Below are 15722 nucleotides of genomic sequence, written 5' to 3' on the forward strand. Positions count from 1 at the left end.
GTTTTTGACCTGACCAAGATAAAAGATGCAATCAAGCCAAGCCCTTACTAGTCTGAATAAAATCATATCTCGTTCGTCTTATTGAAAAGGGAGAAAGCTTAGGGAGTTGGACTGAGACTCTTTTATTACATTACATTAAGAAGATGTCCATTCTTGTCATAATTGATCCACCTCCTACCATATCGTCTAAAGAGCCAGGCTTGTTTAGCTTACTAAGCTAAGAGTAAAGGATTTTATCGTTGATTGCACGAGCTAACCAGAACATAATTTGATTTTATAAGTATAGACACCCAAATTTGACCAGGCTCTCGATGCAAAATGCCCCAAAAATGGGAATGGGCCCCAAGGCTCAAACCTTCAAAAATTCAGTGCCTCTTATAATTTTCTTTCAATAAATGATCTAAGCCCAACCTACCACGTAGCCCATGGACCCAAACCCACCTCATCATTCTACACTTCTCAACCTACCCCAACCTACTACCCAATTATCCTATCTAAGTCCAACCTACCACCTAAGCCCATTGGACTAAACCCATCATCTATTACTATCCTACCCAAGCCGTTCCTCAACCTAACATTATACCTATCCAATCTACTACCCAACTATCCTACCTAAGCCCAACTCTCAACCCAACTATCATCAAGGTGGGACACATGTCACCACGCCAACTCACATCCCTTATTCAATTACCAACCCCTATCATCCGTTCTTTAAAAACATCATTTACTCACATCTCAACCCATACCCCCCCTCTAACCTACCCTCATCATTCCTTACAAACTCATCCTTACAAACCAAACCCACACCCTTCATTTCCAATCAAACACTTATTCTCTCAAATCAACATACCAAAACACTCATTCCCATACCTTTCGACACATGTCATCATCTTCCTTATCCTCACAAAACCCAATCAACCACCCTTTTACACCCTTCATTCTCTTACCCTAAAAAAATGTAATTTTGTTGATAAACGCGGAGATATAAAAGTTACTTTTTAATTAATTTTTTTATTAAAAAAATATTAAATGCGGAGTTTGAAAACATGTGGCTATCAAAATTTGGGTTGCATATCTAAATTACCCTTAAAAAAATTGTAAATGTTGAGACGTAGAGGTATAAAAGCTATTTTTTAATGAATTTTTTGATTTAAAGATATTTTTTATTTTAAAAAATTTGATCAAAACGTGGGGGTGCATATCTAAATTATCGTAAAAAAGTGTATGTTGTTAATAAAATACAGACAAAAAGGTGGAGGCATGGAAGTTATTTTTTAATTAATTTTTAGTTTAAAATTATTTTTAATTAATTTCTCTATTAAAAAAATATTAAATACCTAGTTTGAAAACATATGGGTATCTCTAATATTGATCAAAATACGGGTTACATATCTAAATTACCCTTAAAAATTGTAAATTTAGAGACGTGCAGGCGTGGGAGTTATTTTTTAATTAATTTTTTTATTAAAAAAATATTTTTTAGTTGACTTTTTTATTTTAAAAAAATATGGAAAAAAAGTTCCTTTTGCTTTTTAAGGAGGTAAAGGATTTTCTATTTAATATTTGGAACGATTCTTCAATTTAGAGTTGAGTTCTTTGTAATCTATGATTTATTGATTGGGCCCATTTTCTGGCAATCATAGCAATCAAATGGTGGAGTTTGAAAGACAAAAAATGGGCCTTCTCAGAGTTAAGTTTAGATTATCTTGGCCCATGCCCTAAGCCCATCTTGAGGCTAGATATTTCTTTTTAACAAATGTTTGCTACTTCATTTATACCACATCAAACATGTCCCGTATGGCCTAGTAGCCAAAAGACCAATTAGAGCTGGCATGGCTATGACAGGGATTGGGCCCATGGTTACCATATTGCAATGTAAGTTAGAGCTCATGGGGGTTAAAGTTTAGCCCAATTCGGTTAAAGTTTAGCCCAATTCTTACTTTCCATGAAGCTTCTACAATCCCAATCTAAGTCCATGGGCCTGTTGATAATTTCTTAGCCCATTCCAAAAGCTTAAGGGGCTCGAGTGTCAATCTTGTTAGCCCAAGCCCATGTATATTCCTAAATAGAGTAGTCCACTGTATACACCATTGAGCCAATGAACCATGTGTTGGCCAACATCAGGCAAACCCCTCCATGTATTTTCAAACTAATGATGTCCTCCCTTGACCTACGTTTTCTCTGAGAGACTTAACATAAATGACTTAAATGCTCTCATCTTCAATCTCTAACAATCTAACTGGAAAACCTTGATTTTCTTCCCGAAATCAGTCTTCTTCAATCGAAGGGTGAAGTTTCTTACCCTCCTCTTCAACTTTAAGATTCTATCTTTTTCAACCTTCAATTGTTTACCTTAGAGTTTAACATAGAAGATGAAGAGAAAAATAAAGGTGCTTTTAGCAAGAGGTAGCTTGATAAGGGTATTTAGAAATTATTATTTTTTGGTTAGTCTCTCAGGCAAAACCTAGGTCAAGGGTTTCTAATGAGTTTGAAAACAAATGGGTATCTCAAATGTTGATCGAAACATAGAGGGTCATGTCTAAATCTCCCAAAATATTTCTGGAAAAACGAAGTAAGATATAGTGATCGAGAAGTGGGGCAAATTATAGGGAAGAAAACCGAAAAAAATAGTAGAAAAATGATTATGCTCATATTATAACATCCAAAAGTAAATTAAGAGTTTTATCATTCATTAAGGAATCAAAGAAGGGCTCATTTGAAGCAACACTTCCATCATCCTAAGTGCTTCTATAAAATCACTTTTCTTATATAACTTCTATAAGAGTCACGATTGTGAATTAGTTATTGGTGACACTATTTACATATATATAATATAGATTGTGTTTGAATAACAATAATGTTTCTTAAATAATAAATGGGCCGGGCATTACAATATAACACATAATTAGTTTTGATCCCGAAAGGCAAAAACTTTGTACTAGTAAGTATTATGCAGGTCCCATTAATCAGATAATACACAACTAAAGTAAACCTTTTTTAGAATTTAGAAATATTAAACTACAAAGTGGGGGACCTTTTATTATCTTAGGGAGAAATGCTGGTTCCATTTGAGATATGGATGGGAGAAGATGGAGTTGTGAGCCGGTCCACCCTTTCGTATAAAAGGTTTATGTAGTGTTACTAGGCCCGTTTAGTGATTCATGCTTAGGGTCGCTCATGGAAGATACATCATATTTGGGTGATTAAACCATGGTTTCGCATCTCGTTTTATCCATTCCAGATACCGAGTCGTCTCGAACAAGTTTTCCGATACATTTAAGATGTCTTATTCAAAAATGAAAAAAAATAATCTCATCCAAAAAATTAACTTGTCCGTCCATCTTGTCCATGCATGCATGATACTAAATTTTGGTCTCAGACGAGTTTTGAAACCATGGACTAAACAGCTATATTCATGGTATGTCCAATTCCTAATATATGTCAATGGTAACGGGGCTATCAATAGAAATTTAAGGATATTATAGTTCTTTAGTATTCTACATTTATACAAATAGGACCCCAAGGTTGTTAAGAAGACGCATCATAGAGACAATTGACAACTATATCTATTTTCTTAGAGTCATTATTAAGTATCCTCTTCAAGCTTCTTTTTGTAATCTTCTTCCTTCCCTCCTATCTCTTCGTGTTTATTGATGCAATTGAAATCAAATGGCCATTGATATGTACACACTACAAAATTTTAAGTTTTTAGCGGGGCTCAAAAACCCTGCAAATACCAAAAAACCGCAACTATTATTAATAGTGATGGCCGCGTGTAATGCCATTATAGGCAGTGTAGCTAAGGGCCATATGGAGCCCATAGTGGCGGTCAAAAACCGCTGCTAGTATTACCGTCGCAATAGATATGAGTGAGTCCTATAGTGACGGTCAAAAACCGCCGCTAATATATTATATTACCGTCGCTATAGATATAAGTGCGCCGCTAATAGTGTATTACTGTCGCTATAAATATGAGTGAGATCTATGGTGATGGTTAAAAACCGCCGCTAATTAGTTTTTTACCATAGTTATAAATACAATTTTGAATGCTGACGGTAGTGGCCACCGCTAATAAGATTTATTTATTTATTTATTTTTTAATTTCTTTTATTTTAAAATTATTTGTAAATTAAATACATATTTTTGTACAACCTGTCAATTAAACACAATTACTTAGTAAATCAAATTAGTTAAGAGACAAGTACAACAAAATAATAAGTCGATTGAATTAAGTGTCAATGCTTATAAATCCATGTTTGATGCTTATAAATCCATGTTTATCACTCAAAAAACAAAAGCTATCTATCATGGTTGTTGTTGTGGACACTGATCATTGTCGGGTTGATTGTGCTGCTCATCAACCTACAATTCATATACATTAATCAAATTAGTCATATAAATAAATATTTATTTAGTAATAAAATATTTTAAAACACAACATATTCTATTATCGGTGAGAATTTACCTTTCTCATTAGAGTAATGATCAATTCCTTGAGTCTCTCCACCTCAGCATCTCTCACAATCTGTTGTTGCTCCAAAGACTCTAATTTCTTCTTCAACCTATGTACCTCACCAGAATCGCTAGAGGAATTTTCAGAATATGATGCAAATAATAGGAGTCGATCCCAGGCCAACACCACGAACACGACCATGTCTATCAGGACCCAAGACTTGCGATAATACATCATTTCAACCTGTAATATCTTAAGAGTCTTCTGGTAATAAACTCAAAAGTTCTTTTATCTTGTCCTGCAAAATATTTTAAAAATTCTTAGTATCTTCAAATTCAGATATTAACATATTTGATTAATGCTTGATGAAAATTATCTAAAATTAAACTTACAATCTTCTCAGCCATGGCCAAATCATTGGGCTTGTGTGTCATGAGAAATAAGATTGCTCAACTTGGCTCAGTATTTGTTGAACTATTTAATTTCTATGTGCATCACATTAAGACAATGACAACAAGATCAGTTTATAATATAAATAATTGGGCACGGAATTGATAGACAACATAATAAAAATATATATATACCTCATTATATCTAATACAAGCTATACTCTTCGTCCCAATCGTATGGGTCATTGTCTGTTGAGCACGATTTGTCTTATTTCTATAACTTCGAGACTGTACATTAAATAATTTATGAGAAGTTAAATATATGAGATATAGAGTACCTTATAATTTGTTTGCAACTTTTTAAAACTCAATATGTATAAATTTCAAATATAAAATATACCTGCCCCTCCTCCGAATTCCAAAAGGCTACGAGAGAATACCATTGAGCCTCCAAAATATAGGATGGACGATTGGCACATCGGATTGCATCATCTTTGTATTTATAATAGAATTTGATTTTCAACTTACATTAATGATCCCTCCACTTCTTGCCGATAGATTGTAACACAACTTGTTTAAGCGTGGGCGGGATATCAAATTTGGCTTGTATTAAAAATCAATTTAAAATTATGGAGTCAAAAATTTTCAATGTTAAACTCATAAATTATCTAATATTATATTATAATTAATTTATACCAATGTTGTCTGCCATGCATTTTCCTTCATTGATTCTGGCATTGCATGCCAATCAAGGATGTCAAAGGGAAACATATGGCCATCGCGGGCCAATATACCCAAGTATCTTTGGAGCTTAGCCACATGCTTCCCCACAGGTTGTCCATGGCTATCTCGCATTATTTCAAACCTTTCTCCTGACTTTAGATTCTGTAATGAGAGGCATCGAATGCGACCTCTTTTTCTTTTCGACTTTGTCCTCTCACCAGATGAACTTTGTCCAGGTTCCATTTGCAAATGTAAAGTGCAACAGAAAAATGAATTATTTATTCAGATAATTATGTTTTATGTACTAATTGTGGAAAAGCATATACAACAAGTTATGCTTTATTTACTACTAAAACAATTTAGATTCACTAACACCTCATACAAGGACTAGCATTAAAGAGAAAATTTTGTCAAGTTGTTAAGTTGAGTCAATATAAGGTTCAGCATTCTCACATGAGTCATAAATGAGAAAACAAAAGCATTCATGATATGAAAGATTTCTTAAAAAATTATCATGAATGCTAGAATCATGAGAGTGCTGTGCTGTGGTTCTTGATGGTGTCATGGAAAAATGCCTAATAATTTTTTGTCCATTGAAATTTCTTGCAATATTATGGTATATTTCCTTGAATGTTTCTGACCATCTAATATCTTATATAAACTTGTATTTTAAAGAGGTGTAGCAGTTTTGAAATGGAATATGGAGTTTAACACAAATGACTTAGCTGTAGTACCTCCTGATGTGCACAGCACCAAGTGTATGTATCTTTCCTTTACAAGCCATTCATACACTCTAGAAAACTCAGACCTTTCATTTTTTTTAAAATCCCAGAATGCTTGTTAAGTGCACAAGTGATTTACCTGTCTTGTAGAAAAGTGTCTTTGGCAATCCTCTTATCTACTACTACAACTTTTGCATGACAGGCAGATTTCACAAATTGAAGTGTTTTGCTATTCTGCCAATGTCCATTGATCCAGCTCTATGAAGATTTCAACCCATTGGATTGTAGCTCCTAATTTCCTGCATATTTGCATGCTTTAAAATCTCATTTACATATTCATTTCCAGAAAATGAAGTATGATGAACAAATTGAGAAGCATCTGCTATGAAGGTATTGCATGTCCAAAATGAACAAAACCAGTATAGTAGTGTTTAAGATATTATCTATTGAATGAAATAGAAAGAATAACAGGAAGGATGTGTGCTGCCAGAGTAAGCATAATTATGCTACATAGCACTATAAAAATGCAATGCGAGAATCCGAGAATCTGAGAATCAAATGGATAACAGTGTAGTATTTTTATAAGAAAACTTTTTTAGCCTAAACAGGTCCTTTGAAAAAATTTATTTCCAGAAAAAAGATCAGCTAAACAGATTTTATCCAAATGAGTCTTAAAACTCAGAGAATCAGAGAAGTATTCTCAAAAGAAACACAATCACAACCAATCCAAGAAAACACCATTAACTAAATGACTTAAATCTTTTTTTTAAATATCAGAAGTTAGCATACTTTACATAAAGCAGCAAATCAGATTGTCACAATGTTAATTAATGAACACAAATATCACAATCTTTGCAACCATCTTAGAGCTTTAAATGTTCACCAGCTCGTCTTATATCTTCTAGACTTAAAACACTCAGAAACTTTGACCCAATCACTCCTGAATTCACTATTGTCTCAAAAAAGCTATTTTTGAAACAACTAAATCCATTATAATGATATAGAAATTCGATTAGATTTGACGGGGCTCAAACTGCTAGGAGATACTGATCCAGACCAAGGCTCACTATGGGGAAATAAACACCATGCCTAACCCATTTGGCATTGAGAAATTTCAATCCGTTGATGAAACCTGCAGGTCAAGGACTAAACCCATTACCTCCCACTTGTGTACACACCAACATCTGAGTTATCGGGTGGGTGTAACAAACCACATCATCATCACACCACCATTTACTCATCATCATCATATAACTATCTATTGTATCAAAATGCAGTACAAACGAGATCTCCTTCATTCAATCAAAGTGGGGTGTTGATTATCAAAAAACCTGATCCTGAGGTTTCAAATGAATTCTTACGAAACTTTTGACTCAACCATATACTGAGAAATGACGGAAAGACTATTGAATCATCTCCCATCACAAGGGAATACAAGTTCGAAAAAGAATCAGAGAAAGCGATAGGCCTACCTACACGTACTTTCACATCATATAATTATGGTGAGCCCAAATTTAAGAAAAATCGAACATGTCCTTCAGAGTAATTGTCCACTCCAAAAATATGTTAACGATTGAAAGAGTTGCAAGACAATCAGTCATATTGTCACATCAATTAAAGAAAAAATATTTACAATCCTCACATTGCATTTTTAAAGTAAAACTATTGCATTCTATCAAACTTTTGATACCACTAAACAACATCAAAATTTTCCTCCAATAGGCAGTGATGGTCATTTCAGGTGGGTTGTGGTTAATGAAAGCAGAGGAGATTACCCATTTAACCACCAGAAACTTACGGTTCAGTTTTATGAGGCATCTGCAGCTCAAGACAGAAAGTTGGAGGGATTGGTTCACAAGGCTATTCAAGAACTTTGGAGGCCAGATCCTAGTGAATTAACTCTTTTGCTGACAAAAGGTGTTGACTCTACTTTCCTCAAGGTACCTCCAACTGCACATACTTTGATTGATAGTAGTGATCTATGCTACATTGAGTTTTGTTTCAACATTATGTAGGTATCTTGAGCAGAATGTAAGGCATTCTTCTGCCAAGTAACCTTCAGCAATGGACCCCTCTGGTTGTGTTTTATTACGTACATAACACTTTAGTTTGTATAAGTACCTATATGCACACAAATGTAAAATAGGTGAAAATATGGAAGTACGATAAGTCACGTAGATGTTTGATAACTTATAAAGTATAAGGTAGATCTTTGATAACTTAGAAGGTATGAAAGACCTTTCAACGGGATACATCCAACAATATTGAACATGTCCACCAAGCCTCGTTTCCATAGCCAAATGGATGGGCAAATGCATCATAATATCAAAAAATGATGGTGGAAAAATCCTCTCCAAATGACAAAGTGTAAGCACAATGCGTTCTTCCAATTGTATCATATCTTGTTCTTGATAGACTTTGGAACATAATTTTCTAAAGAAATTACTTAATTCAATCAATACTGAACTCACATTCTTGGGTAACGACTTCCTCACAGCCAATGGTAGAAATTACTGCATTATAACATGTAAGTCGTGGCTCTTTAGTCCTGATATTTTGTGTTCTCTGATATTGACATGTCTTGCGATATTTGAAGAGTAACCATCTGGAACCTTCACATTCTTCAACACTTTACAAAATAATTCCTTCTCAGTCTTATCCATAGAGAAGCAAGCAGTAGGAAGATAAGCTTTATTTGTGCTAGGTAGCATTCGTGGGTGAAGGGAGTGTCTCATGCCCATATCTACCAAGTCGAGACGAGATTTTAAGTTATCCTTCGACTTTCCTTCAATATTCAACAATGTACCAAGTACATTATCACATACATTCTTCTCAATATGCATCACATCTAGATTGTGTCTCAATAAATTATGCTTCCAATAAAGTAACTCAAAGAATATACTCAACTTTTTCCAATTATATGGCATGTTATTCTCACTCGTTTATCTTGATCTCTTACTACCAATATGTTTACCTAACTTAAAGGTAATTTCATCGAGTTGATTCAACACATCAAACCCAGACATTGGAATTGGAGCAGATCTGGACTCTTCATTGCCATCAAAGGATTTTTTATCACGTCGAAATCTGTGATCAGTTGATAAGAATCGACGATGCCCCATGTAACAGTGTTTTCGACTCTTGTACAAGTAACGACTACATGTGTTCTTGTGACAGTTAGGACATGCAAGCTTCCCTTTCGTACTCCAACCAGACAAGATGGCATAACCTGGGAAATCACTAATGGTCCAAATCAATGCCGTACGCATAAAAAATGTCTCATTCCTTGAGACATCATAAGTATCTAATCCAGTTTCCCATAAATCTTTTAGTTCTTCTATTAGTGGTCTTAAGTACACATCAATGTCATTTCCAGGCCCAAGGGGACTTGGAATAAGCAATTATAGCATCATAGAAGACTGTTTCATACACATCCAAGGTGGCAAGTTGTACGGAATTAGAACCACAGGCCATGTGCTGTGAGCAATACTCATTGTCCGGAATGGATTGAACCCATTACTCGCCAATCCAAGTCTAATATTGTGAGGTTCTAAAACAAATGAAGGGTTAATGTTATCAAAATGTTTCCATGCTTTAGAGTCTGCAGGATGCCTCAACATCCCATCCTTAATGCGACCATCATCATGCCATCTCATGACTGAAGCAGTTTTTGATGACATAAACAAGCTTTGTAATCTTGTTTTCAACGGAAAATGACGTAAAATCTTGGCAGGGGTTTTCTTTTTATCACCTAGTGAGTCATCTTCTTTCCATCTTGAAACTCCATAAATGTCACAAACATCTTTATTATTAGCATCCTTCCAATACAACATACAATCGTTGGGGCATGCATGAATTTTGTTGTAGTTGAGCCTTAAATCTGTAATAATTTTTTTAGTTTGGGTGAAATTATCGAAAAATGTAGAACCCTCCGGGAGTACCTCTCTCAACAAATCAAGCAACATGGTAAATGACTTATTACTCCATCCAGCAAGACATTTTATGTGAAATAATCTTATGATGAATGACAATTTGGTGTGTTTCCTACACCTTGGGTACAATTCCTGTTCAGCATCCTTTACTAGCTTGAAGAATTTCTCAGCATCTGCATTCTTACCACTTCTTGTTGTCTATGTTGAAACGTTAATATCACTAGTTGCGTTGTGCATACCAAACAAATCGTGCAATAAATGTCCCATTTCTTCACCTCTCACATTAGGTTCAATATCCACCACATGCGTATCGGATGAGGATTGTGCTATGTTTTCTCCATGAAACCACCATGTAGTATAATTTTTATCAAAACCATCACATATCATATGATCATATGCTGTTTCTTGATCCTTATACAACACGTTATTGCAGTTGGGACATGGGCATTTCAACATCCCGTTGATAGTTGCTCCGTGAGTAATTGCAAACTCAATGAAGCCTTTCATTCCTTCAATGTATTCCTGACTAAGCCTTGACTTAGTGATCCAATTCCTATCCATGAGGTAGCTATGGACAAATACCTAAGGGAAAGAGGTTTCAAATGCATTACTTTAATATACTTTGACACATGGGAGACTCAAGCTATATATCTAAACTAAATAGCTCAAGGATCACTATTGAGCAAAATAAATAACAAACACAATAATATTTAAACTGGAAAAAAGATAAAAAAGAACGTGCATTTATAAGAAAGTCTGTTTAAAATAAAAATGTCGTTTTAAAATTGAAACAACAGATTTTTAATTCTTTACGTAATAATTGTTAGTTAGCCAAGTTCACACCAAGTCAAATATCCTCAAAGCATGCCTACCTATGTCGGAATTCTGAAAGCATTCAAATCTCAATCAGAAATTCAAATCTCAAAGACATTCTAAATGTGGTGGTGATCTGTCATAATAAGCATATGGGTAATGAATGATAACTCAATTTGTTAATAATAAAGCAATCCTATATTTGAAAGTTATCTGAATGTACATTGCCTTACATATAAGAGGATAAGACTACATACAACCATCTTTGCAAAATGAGATCATCAATCAAAATCAGATCTAGTCAATTTAAGTTTTGCTACTAGTCATGAAACCTCATGTATTAAATGAGCAAGAGTGATTGGTCAATATAGAGAAATTTATTTCAATCCCACTCTTGAGGATACATGATTACAACAACTAGTTGGTACATTAGCTAGCATGCCTCATGACACAGAAAGAAGACAACATATGTTGGCATGTAATTGATGGATGATCCTTGTAGCGAACATTAGCAAATAAAAAATTAACAAGAAGTAGCTCATACCTCTATCAGCTTCTTCAAATAGATTGTAGCCCTCTCCAAGGCTTCGACATCTTCATCTATCCCCAAATATTTGAATTAGAATTTACAAGATGGAGAAATAAGTTATTCTGAATTCTGATATACAACCCTCTGTTTTTTACCATCTGTAAACCATAATCTGAATCCTTTTTTATTCATAAATGTATACTAAAATGGAGAAACAAAGTGATCTACTCAAAAGTATTCATGAAAAATAAAAAGGTGTTCCTAAAGGGTTGATTATATGAAGGTTTTAAAAATGGCTGTTAATAATTGATTATTGATGATGACATTGTAAATGCCCGTGGTTCATAAATTCTTATATTTAACTTGTAAACTATTAGAACTTCATTTATTTCATATTTTTACGAATAAATTAATATTTATAAATCGAGGGAGTAGCATATCATATACAACAACAAATATTGCAAAGGTAAAATAAAAATAAAAATGTGTGGTTGTAAAGGGAATAAAAGGGAAGGATCTGCGGGAAATAAGTTTAAAGTGAAGTGCCATTATCAACGATCAAAAAACAAAAAACACAAACAAACACACAAGATGGATGTAGAGAAAAATCTCCATTCAAAAAGGGAATAAAATTCTTTATCAACATCATACAATCACATAATTCATACTCCAATGAAAGAGGTTTGTATAGAAAACCCTTGCTCCTTGAATGCTGCGAAAATCCTGAAATCTTGCTCCTTGATTCTTAACTTTTGCTTCTTAAGCGTGATGTAGATGATTTGAGTAGAAGGAAAGAATATGTAGTATATTGTTAAAAAAAAAAAAAGTAAATTAGAACTTAGAAATGAGTTAAAATGAGAGTAGAACTTATAACAGTAATCATGATAAAATGGAAGAGATGTTTTTGATACATTATGTAAAACAATCGGATTTTTGTCGAGATCTAATCAAAGGATCCACGCACTCTCAAATACATAAAACAGTTATTTGGGAACTGTTTCAAGTAAATGTGTATTCCCAGCTTTATTTGGACATGGTGGGGGTTTTCAATAATGATGATGCTCACAAACCAATCTTCTCATTTCAGATTTTAATCAAACAGGACAATAATGAAGGTTTTTCTTGATGAATAAACAAGAATCGAAACCCCTATCTCAAAGGGGGCAGAACTAATTACTAATTATCTGGAATACAGAAATTAAAAAATGCTTTAGAGCAAAAACAATGTTGCTCTAATCACATTTGCTAAAATAAAAAATACATCACCAGGTAAAATTTACCTACTGTAAGATGACGAGACTTCGAATGAAAACAAACACAGAAAACAGGAAAAAAAAAAAAAAACCAGAAAGCAAAGACAAATAAAAATTCAAAGATCCAAGTAAATGAGGAGAATGATAAGTGGTCATACAGGAAACACAGCTTTGTCAACTTGCCCAAGGTTTTTGGAATGGGACCAGTGAAATTGTTTAAGTAAAGATCGAAGCTCACTAAGCTTATCAAGTTTCCAAGGTCACTACAAATCGTTCCACTTATGTTATTACTATAAAGTTCCCTGTCATAAACGAAAGAAGCAAATTCAATCATTTTGTAATTTGAAAGGATTAGAAGAATATCACTAAAACCTCTAAGAGGAAAGCATAAAAACACCATCCATATACAAAATACACACACGGCATCATGCATTTGAAGTGATTATTGATCAAAAGAATATGACATAGAACACACATTTTTGAAAGAAAATATTATTATGTGCTATCATATGAGCAATACAACACAACGTGCAAAATGGCATATGCACATGAACACACATCTTGAATTCTAGAACCAATCAATGGCGAAGTTCTCAACATGATGTAATCTGTAGTTGCAATAGCAACATCATTACAGCAGGTTAGGGTTTCAACTTGCTAGCCCTGAAATATTTGCCACCGGAAGCAGCTTAGACCTCACCTAATTGGAAATCTTTTCTACCTAACAATTTTTTTTATATGGATAAATGCAAATTTAATTAAAAGTGTTCGAGATGCAAAACCGAGGAACAACGAAGAAAACCCCCAAGAATTACACAGGAGCAATTCTACTCACCCAGTCCCATCAATCCATAAAATCCTCAAAAAAGATCTCCATCATCACAACATGGTTCATCAATTCAATTAGAATATATTCCTTAACATCCTAAATTGCATAAAGATAGTAACCATGTGTTTAAGATATTTGTGCTTGAGTAACCACCAGTTATGAAGAGAAAAGGTAATGGCAAGGGTTATTGTACCAAAGTAAGTCCAGTTGCATGGTTACCAATAAAATCTCATAGTGGTTCTTGGAAGTTTAAGCACAGAAAGTGTGCATCTTAATGTAATATTGTAGGAAACCCTGATTGGAAAGATAGAAGCAATAAAGTATTGAGACACTCTTGTTGTTGGATCCTTTTTTACACTTTCATCAAAAGAAGCTAAATTTTTTGAATTTTATACAGTGATAGCACATTCATAGTGATTGGGAGTCCATGAGTATAGTTGTACACAAAAATATGTGATATCAAATCTACTGCCGAATTTGGTAACACATGCATGATAACAAGTACAGTTCTACAACAGGTTAAACAAATGTTGGCTAATGTCCTCTGCTCTAAAATACATCAAGTAAAAACTGTTGAACATATAAAGTAAAATGTTGGAGAAACAATAAGAAATTTAACTAATTATCCAAATAAACATTTGCAGTATAGAAATGTATGAGTGCTTATACTTCTAAAGAGGTCCCCACTAGTTTTATAAGCTTTGGGTGTTGATGACTTCAAAGCTCATATTTATTGGAGAGGACCTTAGGCAGCTCTTTGAATTTCGGATCTACAAACCATGTTTGTAGTGTTCATTAACCAGCTTAGAGTTGGTCCAATTAGTTGTAAGCGTGAAAATTACCAAATAGACTGGCAAACATGTGTATGAACTATGAAACATATTGAAAAAAATTGAAATTTAGGGACTAAAGCAGGCCTAGACATGTGCTTTAAGTTTTATCAAACTATCTAGCTTGGTGAAGGTTTTAGCTTTGTTGTCTTCTTTAATTGTAGTATAACTAATTAGTCAAATCCTATGCCAACAATACACTAAGGCCAACTGCCAAAGTAAATATTCATGTTTTGTATCCTTATTGTAGACACCCCAATTTGAACGGGTCCTCACTCGAAAGGGCCCAAAAATAACAAATTTTCAATAAATTTGGCCCACAGGCCTCTAAGGCCCGAATCATCGAAATGTGGCATTTTTGCCAAAATCAAAGCCTATAAAACCTTTCAACAGGTTATTAGGTCCACCAAAAGATCGGGCATGCTCCCATCTACCTCGTTCCATTCAAAATACCAATTTTCCAACAAAGTAGGCCAACGGGCCTCTAAGGCCCAAAACATTAAAAAATGGCAATTTGATTAAATCAAGGCTCCTAAGACCACCCAATAGTCTAAGGGACCTACGAAAAGGGTTGGGACCCGTCCTACACTTGTTCAACATCACCGCTCCTCGTTTACATCAAGAATCGATAAAATCCTTCAACGGGCCTAAAAAGCCCGATTTGTCAACATGTGGTATTTTTGATTAAATCAATAACTTCAAGAAAAATACAAAAAAAAAAAATAAATAAATAAAAAATTAAAAAGGTGAGACTTGGGAGACCTACCCTTCCTCTATCACCTACCACGCCGCCTCGAAATTCGCAAGTACCCTAAACCCACCTAAGGCCCACAAGGCCTCAACTCTTTCCTAAATTCATTTCCTACCTTAGCTTTAACCCAAAATTAATCTCATACTTTCTAAGTCCTGAAAACAACCTCCCTTCTCAAAATCCAATCCAAGATAAGCCTTACCCAATCCAAAACAACCCACAACCCTCCTAAACCCAAACCCAATACACTTAAAAGCCCACTAACTATTACCCATATCCAACTCATTACCTAACCCATTACCCATTACCCACATCAACCAATCAACTCCTCAATATCAAAAGATGACACATGTCATCACCACCCTTCACCTCCCTCATCTAATCACCCACTCCCATCACCATCCTTTAAACACTCCATCTAACCCACATCACCTCTCTCCAAAATCACCTCTACCCTATCCCCATTCTCTAACATCATCAACCACCCACACCTCAACC

General features: G+C 34.4%; 1 protein-coding gene and 1 long non-coding RNA gene across 2 annotated transcripts; both read right to left on the bottom strand.

Annotated features, from left to right (window-relative positions):
• Window positions 1–4205: 4205 nt before the first annotated feature.
• LOC147388797 (uncharacterized) lies at window positions 4206–4610 on the bottom strand. Its single transcript, XR_015171058.1, has 2 exons — window positions 4466–4610; window positions 4206–4362 (listed from the first exon to the last, which is right to left on the bottom strand). It is a non-coding gene; the product is annotated as an uncharacterized LOC147388797 (long non-coding RNA).
• Window positions 4611–8797: 4187 nt separating this feature from the next.
• On the bottom strand, window positions 8798–10780 carry LOC147388798 (uncharacterized). The gene is made up of 5 exons (XM_086418417.1): window positions 10502–10780; window positions 10229–10417; window positions 9741–10105; window positions 9262–9674; window positions 8798–9072 (listed from the first exon to the last, which is right to left on the bottom strand). Exons 1-5 carry the CDS (start codon window positions 10778–10780, stop codon window positions 8798–8800), a joined length of 1521 nt encoding a protein of 506 aa, XP_086274543.1.
• Window positions 10781–15722: the final 4942 nt, after the last annotated feature.

This window comes from Akebia trifoliata, chromosome 12 (genome assembly GCF_017979445.1).
Source record: "Akebia trifoliata isolate Shusen 1 chromosome 12, ASM1797944v1, whole genome shotgun sequence".
NCBI classification, from domain to species: domain Eukaryota; kingdom Viridiplantae; phylum Streptophyta; class Magnoliopsida; order Ranunculales; family Lardizabalaceae; genus Akebia; species Akebia trifoliata.

Bases quoted from the DNA above. Each gene is read 5' to 3' on its own strand.
- LOC147388798 (XM_086418417.1), bottom strand. From the start codon at position 10,780: ATGGATAGGAATTGGATCACTAAGTCAAGGCTTAGTCAGGAATACATT. The intron at 9,675-9,740 runs GTACAACTTGCC...GCTTATTCCAAG, and splicing joins TGGCCTGTGGTTCTAATTCC to TCCCCTTGGGCCTGGAAATG. The intron at 9,073-9,261 runs GTAAACATATTG...TGAATATTGAAG, and splicing joins TGAAATTACCTTTAAGTTAG to GAAAGTCGAAGGATAACTTA.